The following is a 21445-nucleotide window of genomic DNA, read 5'->3' as shown; positions in this document are numbered from 1 at the left end:
TTGGAAAAGGTGTGTTAAGCCTCTATCTTGAGATCGATGGCAAATCAGTGAACTATTTTAAGCAGAGGAAGGGTTGCTATTGAGGCCACAAGGTAGAGAAGGAATTGGATGGACAAGACTGATGGCAGAGAGAAGAGTTAGAAAGCTGTTGGAATAACCCAAGTTCAGGATAATTGGATCAGTGGTCTCAGCTTAGATGTGCCTGCTGGGAGAGTACTTCCCTGATGCCAGCTTAACCTAGGGCCCCAGGATAGTCTGTCACAGCACCTTGTATTTTGCTATATGGCATTTATTAAAATTTATAATTATGCATTTCTATTAAAATTACTCATTTCATGAAATGTCTCATTTACTAGGCAGTGAATTATTCCACTATGGCAGGAATCTGCTAGACTTATTAGCAGCTTTAGCACCTAGAATACTACCTTGCAAATAGGAAGGACTCAATAAATATTTGTAAATAAGTGAATGGAGAAATGAATGGAAATTAATGGAAGTGGACAGATCTGTGGCATACTTGGGAGGTGGAATCAGTAGGACTTGGTGGTTGTTTGGAGGAGGCTAATGATAAGGGAAAAAGAACAGTCAAGAATGATTCCCAGACTTCTGACTTGAGTAGCCAGGTAGATAATGGTGCCATTCATGGGGAAAAGAGACACTTGAAGCTAGAGAGGGAAGTGAGAGAAGCAGGGTTTTGGCAAAGGGTGGATTATAAATTTAGCAGGTTGAGCTGAGTATCAGATTCTGTTTTAATACTGGAAGCTACATTTCAAGTCCACCTTACCAAAAAAGTAACCAACCAAAAAAGCAAACCAACAACAAACTAAAAAATCAGCATAGAAGTATAGATGGGCAAATTGTTTTTATTTTTACTGTTCAGTTTCCACGGGTTGTCCTTTCTAATTGTTTTATTTTAGCAGACAAAACAATTCATTAAGTTGTCAGTGTGCAATGTGTCTGTGTATTAACATAGTGACTTTAGTCCACAAAAAGTCACATTTTCTTCAATATGAATTATTGCATCTTTATATTAATACAAGCATTCAAAATCAAGAAAGCCATATAGGGTGTCAGGAATATGGTAGAAATTATTTTACTTTAGTAATATTCTTTCTTAGTACTTTTTTGTGATCAAAATGGAATATTGAAGCAAATTTAAAGGCTGTTTCCTGCTTTCTTATTTTTATTATTAAATATTTCCAAACCATACTTCTCCAATTTGAAGGCTTTCATTGAAGTCATCAAGTATCTTTTGCATATTGCCCTTTAAGTCGCACTTTTATGGTGGATTGGAGGAAATTTAATATTCTGGTGAGGATATAACATATCAAAACTTGACTTATGAATAGCAGCTTCTAAACATTTTATAATGTAATGTTGTTACTCTTCAATAGCAGAGCACAGATGAAATGAAAAAGGGAAACAAACTGAAGCCTCTGAAATTTTATTGTAAATTCTAAATTTCAGACTTGTATTTGCTTGAGTTCCAGTGAGGGCAATAATCCCAGAATGTGTTGACTTCAGATTTCATAAAATCAAAAAATATTAAATTAGTCCTGATTTAATTAATTTTTGTTTCTCTTCTCTTCCTCTCTCTTTTCTTTTCATAGGTGGTTCAGAAGTGTATTCCTTTCCTAATCAGACATTTGAAAGACTCAACCCATAATGATGTCATCCTAAACATCCTCATAGAGATAGCAGGCTATGAACCTGTGGCTTTGAACAGTTTTCTTCCAATGCTGAAAGAGATTGGTGAGAGATTCCCCTACCTCATCGGACAAATGGCCAGAATCTATGGAGCTGTGGGGCATGTGGATGAAGTAAGTTTGACTTTTTTTTTTTCTCTAAATTCCATTGGCACTTAATCCACTGGGGCCTCTGTGAGCTGCAAATGGGTCCTGGAACTTCTGAGAGCTCCCATTTTTCTTTCAAAACTTTTGCATGGACAGTGGCCTTTGGATCAAGGACACATTATAGCAGAGCTAGGTGGAAGGTTCAGGAAGTAAGGATCTCATTGCTGGAGTGTCACCTGAGGAAGGGAAAGGATTAAAATGGAGGAAGCACTATGACAGATTAAGACCACTTTGTAATAACAATAACCAGTAAAAGAATTTCAACTCATTTCTGGTTGTAGTTCTGCTTAACTGAGGAAACCATCAGTAAGCATAGGGTTAGGCCTCAAACACTACTGATTAAAAGATCCCATAGCCATACTGTCAATAAGTGCCTGCATTCGTTGGTGTATTTTGAGCCCTCCAGATGATGTTACTTGGAAGAGTGAAATAAATGTTCATGGTTGTTTAAAAGGCCTAGCCTAAATATTTGCATAGTAGGATCTTTTGGCAGGAACAACAGGATGCCATCAGTTTGTGGGGATTAGGCGACCGAGAAACGATTTCCAGAAATTCAGGTTCTGAAGGGTGTGCACGCATGCATGTCTGTCTGATGATTTTATATTGGGCTTTAGGACTATTATCTTTTTAAAATAAAAGTAAATATATAATTGATAGAGGGAAGCTTTTATTTTCACCCACTTACATATAATACAGTTATAAAAACCGTACAACTCTTAAAAGGGAATCCATAGTCCATCAAGTCCAACCTCTTGATTCTACACAAGAGAAAATTAAAGGCAAGAAAAGTTGAATGACTTACCCAGACCGAGACTGGGTTAGTTGGTGACCCCGCTGGAATTAGATCTTTGCTATCCTTTGCACTCTTTTCAAAGTTTGTCTTAGAATGGATCTGTGGTTCTGTTTTATTTTATTTTATTTCTGCTGAGATTTGCAGAGGGCCTAGTGAAGGAGAGGCTTCCTTCTGGTGGAGGGCCTTTGTCCTCTAGCTTCCCAGACAAAGGTGGGAGAGCTGAGCTGCCAAGCAGCCTGTAACCATCAACATGATGGGGGGATCTTGTAAAAGGATTACTTTGGTGTGGACATGCTGCTTAGTATAATCCCTCTCTATCCACTGCTGCTGGGAATGTCTCACGCCTGCCACCATCTGCCTTCTGGTAACACTTTCCCGTGCCTGTCACCTTGGCTGCCAGGAAAACCCACTAGAGTGCCCAAGTGCTTTTAGGACAACTTCAGCTGACAGCTGTTTGATGGAATCTGCTGACCTTGCAAATTTTTATATGCACCAAAAACTTCAACCTGTGATGTGTGAGACCCTGGAATCTTAAAAAAGTTAACTCTTCCTGCACCTTAATGGTATTTATTTTCATCACAAATACATTTATGATTCATTAATATGTAGTAATGCACATTAGAAGTGATTAAACTTCCCACAGAAAATGTTACCTGTTAAAACAATAACAAAAAAACACAAACCACATACAATTATGTCACTGTAGGTTTACCTGAACTAAGGCTAACCTGACAGAGAGTAGCCTGTTAGTGTGACTTTTGCATGACCCTAGGTGGGTGCAGTGAGAAGATGGGATCCAAATGGCCAGTGGAATCACTTATTTCACAATTCAGAGCATCAAAATATTTGCCCCTCCCCCATCTCTCATTCTCATATGTCCATGAAGACATCTATGTTTGGGGGAGAAAATTTTTTTTCTCGTGGTTCTGACTCACCTTCTCAACAAATAAAATTCTAGATCAAATACTTTCCAAATGTACCTGGATATCAGGATTACATGGGGAGTTTTTTTTAATAATATAAGTTCTTGGGTCTCATAGAAAATCTACTAAATCAGAATCTCTAGGAAAGGAACCTAGGAATCTGGATTTGTGGGATCCTCTGACAGGTAATTCTTATGCAGCTGTTAGTGGATCAGTATTTGAGATTTCATGATGTCAAGTATTTAAAGCATATTCTATCTTAGACTTAAAATCAGGTCTTGTCCATCACTCTTTATGCCTTTCTCCATCAAGCCATGTGAATCAATTAAGACTTTTCCAGACTACTGATACAGCTGATACTGATACAGTTTAGATTAGGTATGGTTGAGAGTAACACCAAAGTTCAAAATAATAGTGACTTAAACAAATACAGTTATCTATTTCTCTTATACATAAAGAAGTCTAGAAAGCAGTCAGCCTAGAAATACAGGTTTCAGAGACCCAGGTTCCTTCTACTTTATTGCATTGCCTTCCTTGAACACAATAGAAAACACATGACTTCCATGTCATGGTCCAAGGTGGCTACTCGTCTCCACCCATCAAGTCAGTATTTCAGTCAGCAGGAAGGTGAAAAAAAAGAAGGACTCTTCCACATAGTCAAACACAACCTCCTATTCATATCCCATTGCTACCATAGAACAAAACTACATATGACCATACCTAGCTGCAAGGGAGGCTAGAACATGTAGTCTGGATTCAAGTAGTTACATATCAAGAGAGAATCAAGGGCAGAAATAATGATGGAGGTCACGGAATGTCTCTGGTGCAGTTTGGCAAGTCATTTTGTTTCTCTGGGTCTGTTTTCTCTCCTCAAAAATAGCATCCTTGCACAGGCATACCTCCTTTCTGCTCTGATATTCTTGATTTCATTATTCCATTTCCTTTAAGATCAGCCTGACCAAATTACCTATATAAATGTCAGTCAGGCTCCTTTACTGAGATATAATACCCTTCTTATTTGTTTCTAACACTGAAAATATCACCATTAGAAAGTCTTTCTTTTAGTTTTAAAGAATACTAAAGCTCAGATGTCCCAAGAATAAGTGTAGTAGTCTAAGCAGCTATTAACTGATTAATTTGAGTGAATCTGTTCAACTTTCTAAAACTCTCATAGAGCCATATTCCCAAATACCAAAACTAGCAGGGAAGATATATATGTATTTCTGTCCAGCCTCCTTCTAAAAAGAAACATGAAGTTACTGAAGGACATTGCCAGGTGGGCCTGAGGGCAGAAGTTAGGGTCCTGGACACCTATGGAGGAGGGAATTGCAATAAAGAGGAAGTAGCAGGAACTTTGCCCTGGAAAAAAAAACATCATTTTCTGTGTGGAGAACTTGGTCTCTGGTTAGATAAAGATTCATGAGAATATATAAGATATAGAAATGTTTAGGGTGTTAATGATAAGACAGCCACAGTACCCTATTGACCTCAGGCCCTAGGATCCTCTCTCTCATCCTGTCCTGGTTTTGTCTAAAAATTGACTCCATTTAAAAATTTTTCTCTTTGCACAAAAGTAGAATTTCCGGATGTATTCAGGGGTTTCAGCATCAGGTGATTACACTGATAGGATTTAAAAGATTTTGGAAATGCAGAAGAGCCAATCCAACTTTGAGAATCTTGCTCCAACTTTTGGAATGCACAATCTGTGACTGACTGGAGCCTACTGTTTCATCCTGCTTTGTTACCTGGCCTCCAGAAAACTGCATTGTTAGATCCTTAAGAAGAAAAGGGGAGTCTCCTGAGGGTATGCAATCATCAGGTGAGGCATAACCTTGGAGTAGAGCTAGCCTGGAATTAGTCACATGAGTTATTAATCAACTTATGCTTCACCTTCTGTATTTGAATGAAGCCACGTGTGAGAACTGCCAGGCCTGGCTACAGGGGATCCAAGCGGGATGTGCCCTGTCTTTCAAATCAGGGCCCATCTGGGTGGGCACACTGTTTTCAGCAGCTTGATAGCAACATCACGGTTTTTTCATCTGCATTGCACCTCACAGAGGAAAGTTGTATATATAAACCCAAAACTAAAGCCCGATAGATCCTTATACTCACTATCTCCCAAATTACCTCAGGAATTTTTTTTTCCACCCAAATTTAAGTGAAACCATGTTTAATAGCTTGATAGTGCTTTTGTCAATATGTGAGGCAATACAGTGTCTCCTGAGCCATTTTCAGGTTTGTGCTGACGTACAAAGCACATCTACTGAACAGAGAATAAAATGGAAGAAACACAGGCCAGAGAAACCTGCTTCTGGGGCAACTGATGCATTGTTGCCCCTGAGTTGCCTCTTCCTTGTCACTGTCAAGAAAAGGACACAGATGGTTTCCATCATGCCAGGATTTAATCCACCTGTGTGGGATGCTCAGTTGAAGCAGATGCACAAATAAGAAATATCACTATATTAGACATGTCCTCACATTGGCAAAAATGCACAGATCCTTTTGTCTTTCTTCAGTGAGAAGTCTGCAGTGGAGACATTAGGAGACAAAGCAGTTCTCAAGAATCCATCCCCAAAGCACCCAACAGTTTGGTGCTACCACATCTCTGGCAAACTCCTAGTCTGACTTAAGTCAAGCCCAAGGCAGCCTCAGCCTTGTTCACTAACAATACAGGAACCAAACCCCGCCCATGATAGGCAAAGAGAGTCATTGCAGATCACTGGGCTAAAGGCAAAAGTGGCACAGACACAGCAGAAGGGCACACATACATAGGAAACACTCCTGAAGCAATAGGTTCTGATGAACAGGGGACAGTGTGCTGCAGGAAGCTAGAGGACCACTTTTTCATGCAGCCACTACTTTCAAGAACAGGAGATATAGCTGACTTTCCTAACGTGAAGACAGACACAGACACAGAGAGTTAGACAAATGAAAAGATAGAAAAATATGTACCAAATGAAAGAACAGGAAAAAAAAAAAGCACAGCAATAGACTAAACAAAGTGGAGGATTTGATAGAGAATTTAAAGATACTCACTGGCTGTGATACTCACTGAACTTGAGAAGAGAGTAGAGGATCTCAGACCCTCAACAAAGAGAGAAAACACATAAAAAAGAACCAATCAGGGGCGCCTGGGTGGCGCAGTCGGTTAAGCGTCCGACTTCAGCCAGGTCACGATCTCGCGGTCCGTGAGTTCGAGCCCCGTGTCAGGCTCTGGGCTGATGGCTCAGAGCCTGGAGCCTGTTTCCGATTCTGTGTCTCCCTCTCTCTCTGCCCCTCCCCCGTTCATGCTCTGTCTCTCTCTGTCCCAAAAATAAATAAACGTTGAAAAAAAAATTAAAAAAAAAAAAGAACCAATCAGAAATGAAGAACTCAGTAGCTGAAATTAAAAATAAATTAGATGGAATAAATAGGAGATTGGAAGAAGCAGAAGAATGGGTCAGTGACCTGGAGGACAGAATGATGGAAAGCAATCAGTCTGAACAGGAAAGAAAAAAAATAGTAAAAAAAAAAAAAAAATGAAAAGAAGACTTAGGACCTCAGCAAAACAATGAAGTGCAATAACATTTGTATTATAGGAATCCCAGAAGGAGAAGAGAAAGAAAAGGGGGCAGAAATTCTATTTGAAGAAATATAGCTGAAAAAATCCTGTTCTGGGCAAGGAAATAGAAATCCAGATCTGAGAGGTGGGGGGGAGCCAAGATGGCTGAAAAGCATGGAAGTTTTTTGTATGTCTGGCGTCCATGAAATGCAGCCAGACCAACACTAAACCATCCTGCACACCTAGAAAACTGATTTGAGGACTAACACAACAATCTGCACAACCTGAACCACAGAACTCAGCAGGTACACCGCACAGAGAGGTAAACTGGGGGAGAGAGAAGCCATGAAGGGCAGGGAGCCACTTTTGCATGCAGAGAGAGGATGGAGACAGGGGAGGGGGTGGAGAATATGGGAAAGCACCCCTCCCCCAAAGAAGCTAGGAAGTGGAAAATTGGAAACAGCCTCAACCTTAACTAAAAAGGGAGAAAGGAGAAAGGAGAGGACTTAATTCCATTAAGACCGTAAACATGAGGAGCGCAGTCTGAAACTCCGCAGCTCCATACCTGGTAGTGCTCTGGTGGGAAGGGCGAATCCCCAGGAGCAGAGCAGGGTCTGGGAGGTTCTCAGGCCACACGGAGAGAAGTGGTTCCACTGCTGGAAGGACATTTGGTAGAGGCTGTGAGGCCACCTGGGCCCAGGAGACCCCAGAAAATGGCCACATTCACTGGTGCTGGAACAAGGTCATTGGGGGTGAAGCCTGGTGCCAGATGTGTGTTGTGATTTTCCATAATCCCTGAAATGCTGCTGCTACACTATCTCTCAAAGTTTTCCTGGGGCAGGCTGGCACCTGGACACAGTCTCTGGGCATCAACAACACAGTAACATGAACTTTCCTGGGTGTGGCCAGCATTTGGCCATTGCTCAGTGAGACCCTCCACAGAGGGGTGGATTGGGTCAAAGACACAGTCCCTCACAAGTGGGGGGCCAGGGAAGGCAGCTGCATCTGAGACAAAACTCGGGAGGGAGGTGCTGCCTGGGCCTTGGTCATGGACAGTATGGAAGCAGGGAGTGGACAGAAGCCAAAGACGAAGGACAGATGCATGATTGCTAATCGGGAAGAACAGAGTTCCGATACTAGAGACTTGGTAGCTGGGTGGGGCAATTTTCTCCACTCCAAGGTATGTGCATACGCACCTACAAGCGCCACAACAATCCACCCCAGTAGGCTACCAGCGCCATCTAGTGGAGAACAGAGCTGTTTCACTAAGCCCCGCCCAACTCTTCAAGAACACAAGAACTCTTCAAGTGAGGCCAACCTCACTCTTCAAGAACACAAGTCTCACTGCCTGATTAGTTGATGAGTTATAAAGCACTTCATAGTTTGACTCCTAGAGGAAAAGGAAGTAATTCCAGTCATATTTCAATCTGTTAGCCAGTCCAACTATTCAATTTTTTCTTTCTTTCTTTCTTTCTTTCTTTCTTTCTTTCTTCCTCTCTCTTTTTCATTTCATTTCTTTTCTTATATAAAGAAAGAGGAAAAGTTCATTTTTATTTTCAATTTTTATTAAAAATATTTTTCTTTAATTTTTTTCTATATTTTTTTACTTTTGTGTAAATGTTTTCAAATTCAATTTTACTTCCATCATTTCATTTTAGTCTACTTCAGTGTGTTAGTTTTTTAAATTTTCAAATGATTTCCTTTTTTTTTCTACACAAGAACACTCAGATCAATGGAACAGAATAGAGAACCCAGAAATGGACCCATAAACGTATGGCCAACTAATCTTTGACAAAGCAGGAAAGAATATTCAATGGAATAAAGACAGTCTCTTCAGCAAGTTGGGAAAACTGGACAGCAACATGCAGAAGAATGAACCTGGACCACTTTCTTACACCATACACAAAAATAAACTCAAAATGGATGAAAGGCCTCAATGTAAGATAGGAAGCCATCAAAATCCTCGAGGAGAAAGTAGGCAAAAACCTCTTTGATCTTGCCCGAAGCAACTTCTTACTCAACATATCTCCGGAGGCAAGGGAAACAAAAGCAAAAATGAACTATTGGGACCTCATCAAAATAAAAAGCTTCTGCACAGTGAAGGAAACAATCAGCAAAACTAAAAGGCAACTGACAGAATGGGAGAAGATATTTGCAAATGACATACCAGATAAAGGGTTGGTATCCAAAATCTATAAAGAACTTCTCAAACTCAACACCCAAGAAACAAATAATCCAGTGAAGAAATGAGCAAAAAACATGAATAGACACTTCTCCAAAGAAGACATCCCGATGGCCAACTGACACATGAAAAAATGCTCCACATCACTCATCATCAGGGAAATACAAATCAAAACCACCATGAGATACCACCTTACACCTGTCAGAACAACTAACATTAACAATTCAGGCAACAACAGATGTTGGTGAGTATGCAGAGAAAGAGGATCTCTTTTGCATTGTTGGTGGGAATCAAGCTGGTGCAGCCACTCTGGAAAATAGTATGGAGGTTCCTCAAAAAACTAAAAATAGAAATACCCTACAACCCAGCAATTGCGCTACTAGGCATTTATCCAAGGGATACAGGTATGCTGTTTCAAAGGGACATATGCACCCCCATGTTTATAGCAACACTATCAACAATAGCCAAAGTATGGAAAGAGCCCAAATGTCCATCAATGGATGAATGGATAAAGAAGATGGTGGTGTGTGTATATATATATACATATATATATATATATATATATATATATGTATATATGTATATATATATATATACACACATATATATATATATATACACACACACACACACACATATATATATATAGAGAGAGAGAGAGGAGTATTACTCAGCAATCAGAAAGAATGAAATCTTGCCATTTGCAACTACATGGATGGAACTGGAAGGTATGATGTTAAGTGAAATTAGTCAGAGAAAGACAAAAATCATATGACTTCACTCATATGAGGACTTTAAGAGACAAAACAGATGAACATAAGGGAAGGGAAACAAAAATAATATAAAAACAGGGAGGGGGACAAAACATAAGAGACTCTTAAATATGGAGAACAAACCGAGGGTTACTGAAGGTGTTGTGGGAGGGGGGATGGGCTATATGGGTAAGGGGCATTAAGAAATCTACTCCTGAAATCACTGTTGCAGTATATGCTAACTAATTTGGATGTAAATCTAAGAAAATAAAATAAAAAAAAAAAAAAGAAATCCAGATCTAGGATGCAAAGAATGCCCCAACAAAGTCAACCCAGAAAGGTCCACACAAAGACACATAGTAATTAAAATGGCAAAAAAAGTAGTGATAAAGAAAGAATTTGTAAAGTAGCAAAAGAAAACAGTTACAATCAAGGGAAACCATATAAGGCTATCAGCTGATTTTTCAGCAGAAATTTTGAAGGCTAGAAGGGAGTGGCATAATATATTCAAAGTGCTGAAAGGAAAAAAAATCTGCAACAATAATACTCTATCTAGCAAGTCTATCATTCAAAATAGAAGAAGAGATAAACAGTTTTATAGACCAAGGGAAAAAAAAAAGAAAGAACAAAAAAAAAGAAAAAAAAAGAAAGAAAAACAGTAAGAAAAGAAAAAAGCTAAAGGTATTCAAGACCACTAAACCAGCCTAACAAGAAATGTGAAAGGGGACTCTTTGAGTAGAAAGGAAAGAAATAAGTAGGAGGAAGAAAATTAGGAAAGATAAAATCAGTAAAATTAATTATATCTATAGAAATTAGTCAAGTGACTCACAAAATAAAAGGATGTAAATTATGATACCATATATCTAAAATGTAGGGGAAGAGGAGTAAAGATGAGTTCAAACTTATGTGACCATCAACTTTATATAGACTGTTATCTACATAAAATATTATATACAAACCTAATGATATCCACAAATCAAATACCAGTAATAGATATGCAAATAATAAAGAAAAAGAAATCCAACCATATGACTAAAGGCCGGCAAACCATGAAAGAAGAGAACAACAGAAGAAAGGAACAGAGAACTACAAAAACAACTGTAAAACCACTAACATGGCAATAGGCACATACCTATCAATAATGACTTTGAATGTAAATTGACTAACTGCCCCAATAAAAAGACATAGGGTGACAGAATGGATACAAAAAGCAAGACCTATCCATATGCTGCCTACAAGATACTAAGTTCAGACCTAAAGACACTTGCAGATTGAAAGTGAGGAGAAAAAAGAACTATTAATCATGCAAATGGAAGTGAAAAGAAACCCAGAGTAGCAATACATATTATCATACAAAGTAGACTTTAAAACAAACACTGTAACAAGAGACAAAGAAGGCCACCACATAATCATATAGGGAACAATCTGGGTGCCTGGGTGACTCAGTTGGTTGAGTATCCAACTCTTGATTTCAGCTCAGGTCATGATCTCAAGATCATGGGATCAAGCCCCATGTCAGGCTCTGCACTGAGTGTGGAGCCTGCTTAAGTTTCTCTGCCTCTTCCTCTGCCCATCTCCCCTGTGGGCGCGCGCTCGCTCTCTCTCTCTCTCTCTCTCTCTCTCAAATAAAAAAATAAAATCAAAAATAAAGGGAACAATCCAACAAGAAGATATAACAACTGTTAAAATTTATGCACTCAATATGGAAGCATTCAAATACACAAAGTGTTAATAACAAAGGTTAAAGATGTCATTAATAGTAATACAATAACAATAGGGGACTTTAGCCCCCCAAACATCAATGGACAGAACATCCAAACAGCAAATCAACAACAACAAAAAAAACCAAAACAGTGGTTTTGAAGGACACATTGGACCAGATGGATATAACAGATATATTCAGAACATTCCATCTTAAAACAGAGTACACATTCTTTTCAAGTGCACAGGGAACATTCTACAGAATAGACCATATATTAGGCCACAAAACAAGTCTCAACAAATTCACAAAGATTGAAGTCATACCATCCATCTTTTCTGACCACAACATTATAAAACACAAGAAAAAAATCAATAAAGGATACAAACATGTGGAGGTTAAATAACATGCTCCTAAACAATGAGTTGGTCAACCAAGAAATCAAAGAGGAAATTAAAAAAAAAAAAAACATGGAGGCAAAAAACAAACAAAGACAAACAAACCAACTAAATACATGGAAACAAATAAAAAAATGAAAATATAACAGTCCAAGATCTTTGGGATATAGCAGAAGCCGTTCTAGGAGGGAAGTTTATAGCAATACAAGGCTACTTGAAGAAGCAAGAAAAAAAGATCTCAAATGAATAACCTAAGCTTACACCTAAGGACAACAAACAAAAGAACAACAAACAAAACCCAAAGCCGTTAGAAGGAAGGAAATAATAAAGATTAGAACAGAAGTAAATGAAACAGAAACTAAAAAAAAAAAAAAAAACCAATAGAACAGATCAATGAAACCAGGAGCTGGTTTTTTTTAAAGATAAAAAAATTGGGGCACCTGGGTGGCTCAGTTGGTTAAGCGACTGACTTCAGCTCAGGTCAGATCTCACAGTTTGTGAGTTTGAGCCCCGCGTCAGGCTCTGTGCTGACAGCTCAGAGCCTGGAGCCTACTTCAGATTCTATGTCTCCCCCTCTCTCTACCCCTCCTCTGCTCATGCTCTATGTCTCTCTGTCTCTCAATAATAAATAAACATTAAAAAAATTTTTTAAATAAAAAAATTGATAAACTTTTAGCTAGATTCATCAAAACAGAAAAGAGAAGTCTCAAATAAATAAAATCAGAAGTGAAAGAGGAGAAATAACTGACACCAAAGAAATAAAGAGGATTGTAAGAGAATGTTATGAAAAATTATATGCCAAAAAATGGGCATCCTAGAAGAAATGGATAAATTCCTAGAAGCATATAGCCTCCCAACACTGAATTGGAAGAATTAGAAAATGTGAACTGATTATCAGCAATGAAATTGAATCAGTAAGCAAAACAGTCCCAAAAAACAAAAGTCCATGATCAGATGACTCCAAAGATGAATGCCAGCAAACATTTAAAGAAGAGTTGATACGTATTCTTCTATTCCAAACTATTGCAAAACAAAAACAAAAACAAAAAAAACAAAAACAAACAAAAACAATAGAAGAGTAACAAAAGCTTCCAAATTCATTCTATGAGGCCAGCATTACCCTGATGCCAAAACCAGATAAAGACACTCAAAAAAAGAAAAAATAGGCCAATATCTCTGATGAATAAAGATGCAAAATTCCTAAATCCAAAGATACATTTAAAAAATTATGTACCAACATCAAGTGGGATTTATTTCTGGGATGCAATGGCAGTTCAATGTACACAACTCAGTTAAAGTGATACATCATCAAGAGAAAGAATAAAAACTATATGACCATTTCAATGGATGTAGAAAAAACATTTGACAAAGGACAACAACCATTTATGATAAAAACTCTCAACAAAGTAGGTTTAATATTTTAATTTTTTATGTTTATTTTTGAGAGAGGAAGAGAGAGAGAGACAGAGCATGAGAGGGGGAGGGGTAGAGAGAGAGAGGGAGACACAGAATCTGAAGCAGGCTCCAGGCTCTGAGCTGTCAGCATAGAGCCTGACGTGGGTCTGAAACTCATGAACTGCAAGATCATGACCTGAGCCAAAGTGGGAAGCTTAACCGACTGAACCACCCAGGTGCCCCTCAACGAAATAGGTTTAGAGGGAGCATACCTCACTATAATAAAGACCATATATGAAAAACCCATAGCAAATGTCATACTCAATGGTAAAACACTGAGAGCTTTTCCCCTAAGATAAGGAACAAGACAGGGATGGTCCACTGTCACCATCTTTATTCAACAAAGTACTGGAAGTCCTAACCACAGCAATCGACAAGAAAAAGAAATCAAAGACATCCACTTTGCTAAAAAAAGAAGTAAACCTTTTTCTTTTGCACATTACATGATACTATGCACAAAGAAACTATAATGACTCCAGCAAAAAAACTACTAGAAATTGATAAGTGAATTCAATAAAGTCATAGGATATAAAATCAATGTGCATAAATCTGGTGCATTTCTATATATTAATAATGAAGCAGTAGAAAGAGAAACTATGAAAACAATCCCATTTACAGTTGCATGAAAAATAATAAAATACCTAGGAATAAACTTAACCAAGGGGGTGAAAGACGTGTTCTCTGAAAAATATGAAACACTGATTAAAGAAAATGAAGACAAGACAAACAAATGGAAAGATGTTCCATACTAATGGATTGGAAGAGCAAATATTGTTAAAAAGACCATGCTACCCAAAGCAATCTACAGATTTAATGCCATCCCTATGAAAATACCAATAGCATTTTCCACAGAACTAGAACAAATAATCCTAAAATTGGTATGGAACCACAGGAGACCCCGAATAACCAAAGCAATCTTGAAAAAGAAGAACAAAACTGGAGGTATCACAATCCCAAATTTCAAGATATAGTACAAAGATGCTGTAATCAAAACAGTATGGTACTGGCACAAAAATGGATACAAAAGCCAATAGAACAGAATACAGAACCCAGATAGAAACCTACATTTATATGGTCAGTTAATCTTTGGCAAAGGAGGCAAGAACAGTCGATGAGAAAGAGACGGTCCCTTCAACAAATGGTGTTGGGAAAACTGGACAGCTACATGCAAAAGAATGTAGCTGGACCACTTTCTCACATAATACAGAAAAATAAATTTAAAATGTATTAAGGACCTAAATGTGAGAACTGAAATCATAAAAACCTAGAAGAGATCACAGGCAGTAATTTCTTTGACATTGGCAGTAGCAATATTTTTCCACAGATGTCTCCTGAGGCAAGGGAAACAAAAGCAAACATAAACTATTGGGACAACATCAAAATAAAAAGCTTCTTTTCAGCAAAGGAAAACATGACCAAAACTAAAAGGTGGGGCACCTGGGTAGCTCAGTTAGGTGTCTGACTCTTGATTTTGGCTCAGGTCACGATCTCAACAGTTTGTGGAATCAAGCCCTGCATTGGGCTCTGCACTGGCAGTGTGGAGACTGAAATTCTCTCTCTGCTCCTCCCCTACTCAGGTGCACATACACTCTCTGTCTGTCTGTCTGTCTGTCTCTCAAAAATAAATAAACAAACAAACAAACATTAAAAGAAAACTAAAAGGCAACCTATGAAATGGGAGAAGATATTTGCAAATGACGTATTTGATAAAAGGCTATTATACAAAATATGTAAACAACTTATACAAGTCAACACCAAAAACATAAACAACCCAATTTTAAAATTCCAGAAAACATGGACAGACATTTCTCCAAAGAAAACAGCCTGATGACCAACAGACACATGAACTCATTATCAGGGAAATGCAAATCAAAACCACAGTGAGATATTACCTCACACATGTCAGAATGACTAAAATCAATAACCAAAGAAACAACAAGTGTTGGCAACGATACGGAGGAAAAAAATCCTTAAGTACTATGGGTGGAAATGCAAACTGGTGCTGCCACTGTGGAAAACAGTTTGGAGGTTCCTGAAAAAATTAAAAATAGACCTACCATATGATCCAGTAATTCTACTACTTGGTATTTACCCAAAGAATATGAAAACATAGATTCAAAAAGATATGTGCAGCCCTGTGTTTATTGCAGCGCTATTTACAATAGCCAAATTATGGAAGTGTCCATTCCTAGATGAGTGGATAGAGAAGAAGTGATATATATATATATATATATATATATATATATATATATATATATTGCTGTGACTATTACTCAGCCATAAAAACAAAGGAAATCTTGCTATCTAGAGAGTGTCATACTAAGTGAAATTAGAGAAAAAAAAATACCATATGATTTCACTTATATGGCAGATTTAAGAAACAAACCAATGAACAAAGGAAAAAGGAGACAAACCAAGAAAGAGACTCTTAACTAGAGAGAGCAAACTGATGGTTACCAGAGGGGAGGCAGGTGGGGGATGGGTGAAATAAGTGAAGTGAAGCTATCTTGATGAGCACTAATATATGGAATTGTTGAATCACTATATTGTACACCTGAAACTAATATAACACTGCACATTACTGGAATTAAGATTTAAAAATAAAATTAAAAATATAAAAACTTTTCTGTCTAAAAATAAATAAACAATCCAATGAACCCTCTTAAGATGAGAAATTTGGGGCGAGAGTGTTTATTTTCTCTCCATGTTAGTTCATGTATACTCACTAAACTAAAGTATTTCTTGATTCCCTGTAACCTAATCACATTTCAAAAATTAAAGAGACCTTTACTTTTGCAATTTATTTCAGAAATTTCTATAGCTGGGATCATTGAATCTTAAAAATATGTAAAGCACAACATATACCCCAACATGCACTTATTAGATATTGAGCATTACAAATCTCAAAACATGTAACTGTTAGAGGAATAATTTCTCACAATTTCACTAGTTTTTTTTTCCTTTCTACATAAAGCTTTAGGTTATATCCATATTTAAAGCAATAGCGTTTTCTTCTAAAAACTTTGAATTTCATGTGACTATACTATATCTCCCTAGATAGTTTTATTGGATCTGTTTCTGAACTTTTTTAATGTATAAATTTTTTTACTTCCAGAGATCTTTATTTTATTTTTTTGTACTCTTCATATCCATCTCCCTATCTATAAAATGGGGGAAATAACTGTACTTAACTCACAGCGTTATTGTAAAGATGAAATGACAGAATCAGTGTGAAGCATTGCTGCTAACACATAACCACATTGGGGATTAAAAGGACACTCATCATGATGAGCACTGAGTAATATATAGAATTGTTGAATCACTATATTGCACACCTGAAACTAATCTAATACTCTCTGTTAATTACACTGAAATTAAAACAAAATTAAAAAGAGACCATCCACAAACATACACCCAGATCATTCGTATAAAGCCTTTAGCACAGAGTCTGGAGTAGAGTAAGTGCTTGATATGTTTCAACTAGCAGAAAGTTGTATCACCTCTCTGGACTCAGTTTCCTCATGTGTAAAATGGAAATAGCAATATTATTCACCACATTGGCTTGTCATGAGGATTTGATGAATTATAACATGTGGAACAGTGTCTGGCTAATGGTAAACAGTAAATAAGTACGAGCAATTTAATTAATTTATTACTTCCTCGGTGTTGCCCAAACCTTTCTCGTTGCACTTATTTGGATATAGACTGAAGCTTAAGCCTAACAGACTGAAATTGGGGAAGACAGCCACCAGGGAAGTGGCTTGCCTCTTCCCTGCTTCTCCAAAGAAAGGGGCTGACTGGATGGGTATGCATGGGACAAGTCAAAACAAGGACAGGTCAGAATGGAATGAGCTACCATAGATAAGGGCATGCAAAGCAGAATTGACTATAGCTTTTCTTCTTTTTTAGAGAATAACTGGTACATGTTGATTTTTTTTTGAGTGGAATGCATATCTGCTTTATATTTATTTTGCAGACAATTATTCCTGAGGGGAATAAGAGTAACAAAAACAATAATAAAACCACATTTTGTAAAAAAAACTTTATAACTTAAAATAGGCCTTCCTTGTATTCTTGGGGGCACTGGAAGTGCATGGCTTCCCATAAAGGGTGGGTTGTCCTCAGCTCCTCACCTATAAAAACAGCTAAAATAATTTTGCAGCATTTTTTTTAAAAAAGCTCTTATTAACTAAATATGAAGTGGTTTAAATTAAACCCAGGCCAGACTGACTTTTTTGTCTGTGGAGAACTGAAATAGAAGTTCAGTGCTAAAATATTTTATTTTTTCCATCATTTTCTTGACTCATTAGACTGTCAGCCATGCCGGTGGCCTCGGCCCACTGGGTTGGGTACTGCAGTTATTATAGCTCTTTCCTAACATGGTTCAACATGGAAAAGAGACTCCATTAGGAATGGCTTAGATTTTTTTTTTTTTTTTGAGAAGCAAAATCGGATTCATGTGTTCTATTTACTTAAGGCTCAAGTAAACAAACTGAAACAAATTTAGTTGAATAGTTGAATCCTCATTGGGACCCAGTCTCATTTGAAGGCACACACTAGTACGGAGAAGCACACGCTCCATAGCTATGTTTTATTCCCAATGCCAGACCCATGAGGCAGCAGACCTGTGTAGTGGAAACAGAGACAGCATGCTCTAAAATGCTCTTTATAAGTGATTTGGCACACGGAAGGATGCTATGCCCGGTTGTTTTCCTTAGCTAGAGACCAACACTCTGCACCTGTGAAGAATCAAATGGCATGCCCTCCCAGTCCAGCCGCTGCCATGGTGGGTGTTAAATCCTGTGTCTTCTGCCTTGTTTTTCTAACTGGCTGGAATCCGCTGGCCAAGCACCTGGGTGTGTTTATTACATCCTCTCTGGGCTCAGAGTCACGGATACTTTTCAAGTAAAGAAGCGACACACATCTTGCCCAGGTCGCATTTCTGTGACATCCGGCCGGCCTTCTACAAAAACACTTTCAGGAGGAAAAGGAAAAGAATGACAAAGGCAACTGACAGCCACATTACTGTCCTCATCCTGACTGTGGAAAAACATCCTGGGAAAAAGGAGCTGGATGGATGATTTGCTCCTTTAACTTGCAAATCAAGACTGAAGGATCTGGGGCCATTCTGTGAGAGGAGGAAACTTCGACTTAAAACTACACTTTCCCCAAAGACAGAGAATTTAGTTAAAAATTTGGTAGGCTCAGCGACTTCGGGGACTCATTTTCTTAAGCCTTGGTTGGTGCCAGCCAGCTGCTGCTTAATCCCACAGAATTGTCATCAACTGGGGAAGCCCCCCCCCCAATCCGTTAAAATGCAAATAGCTTTATTGTTTTTTATATTGTGAAAAGGTTACATGCTAATTGTAAATAATATCAATCATAAACCTCTACCAGAGTGTAAGGAAAACAAACAAACAAAAAACCTTTGAGTATATATAAAATAAGCTTTCAAATAATGGTGCTGATATTCTACACCCTCCCTCCCTTCATGATTTGGGTTGAGCTGCTGATTCTTTCTGGGTGCAAGCCCCAGTGCTGATGATGGTGACACAGAGAAAAGAAAAATGTGGTCCCTGCCCTACAGGAGCTCTCAGCGAACGTGGGCCAAGGGAGATGTACAGATTATTTGAATTTAACTTGGTGTGTGTTACTACTACTAACCCTCCCTGCACGAGCGAGTTTGGGAGAGTGTTATTATCGAAGCTTGGTTTGTCGAATGGTAGGGTCATATCATGGGAGGAAGAGGTAGCTGTCTATGGGAGGACATGACATGTGTAATAGCAAGCAGCTGGGAAAAGACCAGGAGTCTTTTGGAAACCTTGGAGAACTTCAAGTGCCTGGAGCATTGAATGAATAGTCGAAGAGAGGGGGAAAGATGAGACTGGTCCGTAGACTGGGGTTAGATTATGAAAACTCCTCATTGATTAGCAGATAGTTCCTGTCTTCTACCTTCTCTCTCCAAAGTTATTCATCACTCGGGGCGCCTGGGTGGTGCAGTCGGTTAAGCGTCCGACTTCAGCCAGGTCACGATCTCGCGGTCCGGGAGTTCGAGCCCCTCGTCAGGCTCTGGGTTGATGGCTCAGAGCCTGGAGCCAGTTTCCGATTCTGTGTCTCCCTCTCTCTCTGCCCCTCCCCCGTTCATGCTCTGTCTCTCTCTGTCCCAAAAATAAATAAACGTTGAAAAAAAATTTAAAAAATAAATAAATAAATAAATAAATAAATAAAAAGTTATTCATCACTGGTGCCCAGATGACCTTGGAACAGTATTTTGTTTCCCTTCCTATTGTGGACTAGTAAATGAATACCGTGTACCTCAGAGTTCCCAAGAAACTAAAGAGCCTGGTAAAAGGACAAACAGTCCCCACAAATAGTTGCAAACATAGAGTAGTAAATAATGGTTACAAAAGTTACATGTTGCAACAATTTTCAACAATGTCTTGTAATTATCAACTGTAATTTAGGCCAACTGACCAAATCCACAAAGATCCCTCAGTTCCTCTGTGAGCCAGGCAGCTTGACAAACCTTATGATGCGGTAGCGGCACCTAGAAGGTACCTCTGCCTGACCAGTCTCCCCTTAGGACTGAACCCCAAGAATGATCACCCTGGTCCCCACAGATCTGATCTCCTTTCTTCCGAGAGGGACCTTTTGACTTTTTTACAACGATATCTGTGAGGAAGTTGGTGAGCATATTTGCCCCAGGGAAGTGGAAAGCACCCACTCCATGACCGCCTCTTTAGTTCCTGAACTTAAGAAGTGATTGAATCCTAGATTCACCAGGACAACTGAGCCTTGGCAGCGGGGAGATTGAGAGGATGAAGCAGTGGCTAATTCTAGCTCAAATCCTGCTGCCCTTTTTTTTTAATGAAATTTATTGTCAAATTGGTTTCCATACAACACCCAGTGCTCCTGCTGCTCTTTTAAGAAGGCGGCCAGTAGTCCTCACCCCTCCTGTATCCCCCACAGATTGAATCACTTCAGTTTAAACTGGCTACTTTAACTACCAGCATCTGCATTTCTTTGCCTATGGCTTTCCTCACCTTCACAAGCCACTGTGATAATATGTCTGACAGGATAGATGTGTGAGGAATCAACAGCCCTCAACCAATGGTAGGGGTTGAGGTATGTGCCTCAAATGAGATCTGCCTTCCCCAGAATTCCTAGGTACCCTTTCTGAACTACTTCTCTTCTACTCCCCTGCTGGTCTCCCGCAGTTTCCAAGTAGTTGATTGGCCCTTCAGTCATCTCAGGGATCCCAAGCCAAGGAGAAGGCCTTTACATACCTCCCCAGGCCATTGTGCTCTCCTCTGCTCTGAACACTTGAGAGTATATATCTGTGATGTCGAGCTTAACATCTGATTTTCTTCTGGTTGCATTTGCTTTTCATTCATTTAAACTGGAACTTGAGGAAGCATCAGTGTCTTGTACTAGTGAATGGCAGCTGATGACATGGCACGTTGTGTTTAAGGAGGGCCAGGAAATATATAGACATTAGGTTCCAGGCATGGCTGGTGGCTACTGTTTTTCAGAACCTGTCAGTCTGCTTCCTGTGTGGTGGCCAAAGTGTGGTCACCAGACTAGGAGCATTGAGTATCACCTGGGAATCAGAATCTACAGCTTAACAAGATCCCCAGGTATTCTGCATGTACCTGAAATGTAAGAGGCACTGGTCTCAAGGACCCAGGCCCTGCAGGATTTATCTCCCATAGAATCCCCTAGAGATTTACTTATCAAAAAAAAATTTAAGCCTAATTTATTTTGTAGTAACTAGCGGTTAAGAACTTGGTACTGGTTCATATCATCTGAGTTAAAGCCTCTAAGAAAATTACATCTGACAGCTGACTGA

General features: G+C 38.8%; 1 protein-coding gene across 18 annotated transcripts in view; it reads left to right on the top strand.

Moving 5' to 3' along the window:
• VEPH1 (ventricular zone expressed PH domain containing 1) overlaps positions 1–21445 on the top strand; it is a 759919-nt gene that overhangs the window by 565629 nt on the left and 172845 nt on the right. For all 18 annotated transcript variants that reach the window (XR_007155827.1, XM_047876091.1, XM_047876078.1 and 15 more), the window contains one exon: positions 1611–1820. Coding sequence is in view for 17 of the 18 variants with exons in the window: in XM_047876091.1 (XP_047732047.1) it covers positions 1611–1820 (210 nt within the window). In the remaining variant the exon portion in view is untranslated. The remainder of the gene's footprint in view (positions 1–1610; positions 1821–21445) is intronic.

Source organism: Prionailurus viverrinus, chromosome C2 (genome assembly GCF_022837055.1).
Source record: "Prionailurus viverrinus isolate Anna chromosome C2, UM_Priviv_1.0, whole genome shotgun sequence".
NCBI lineage: Eukaryota > Metazoa > Chordata > Mammalia > Carnivora > Felidae > Prionailurus > Prionailurus viverrinus.
The sequence above is the reverse complement of the archived record's forward strand: the minus strand, read 5'-3'. Positions and strand labels throughout refer to the sequence as shown.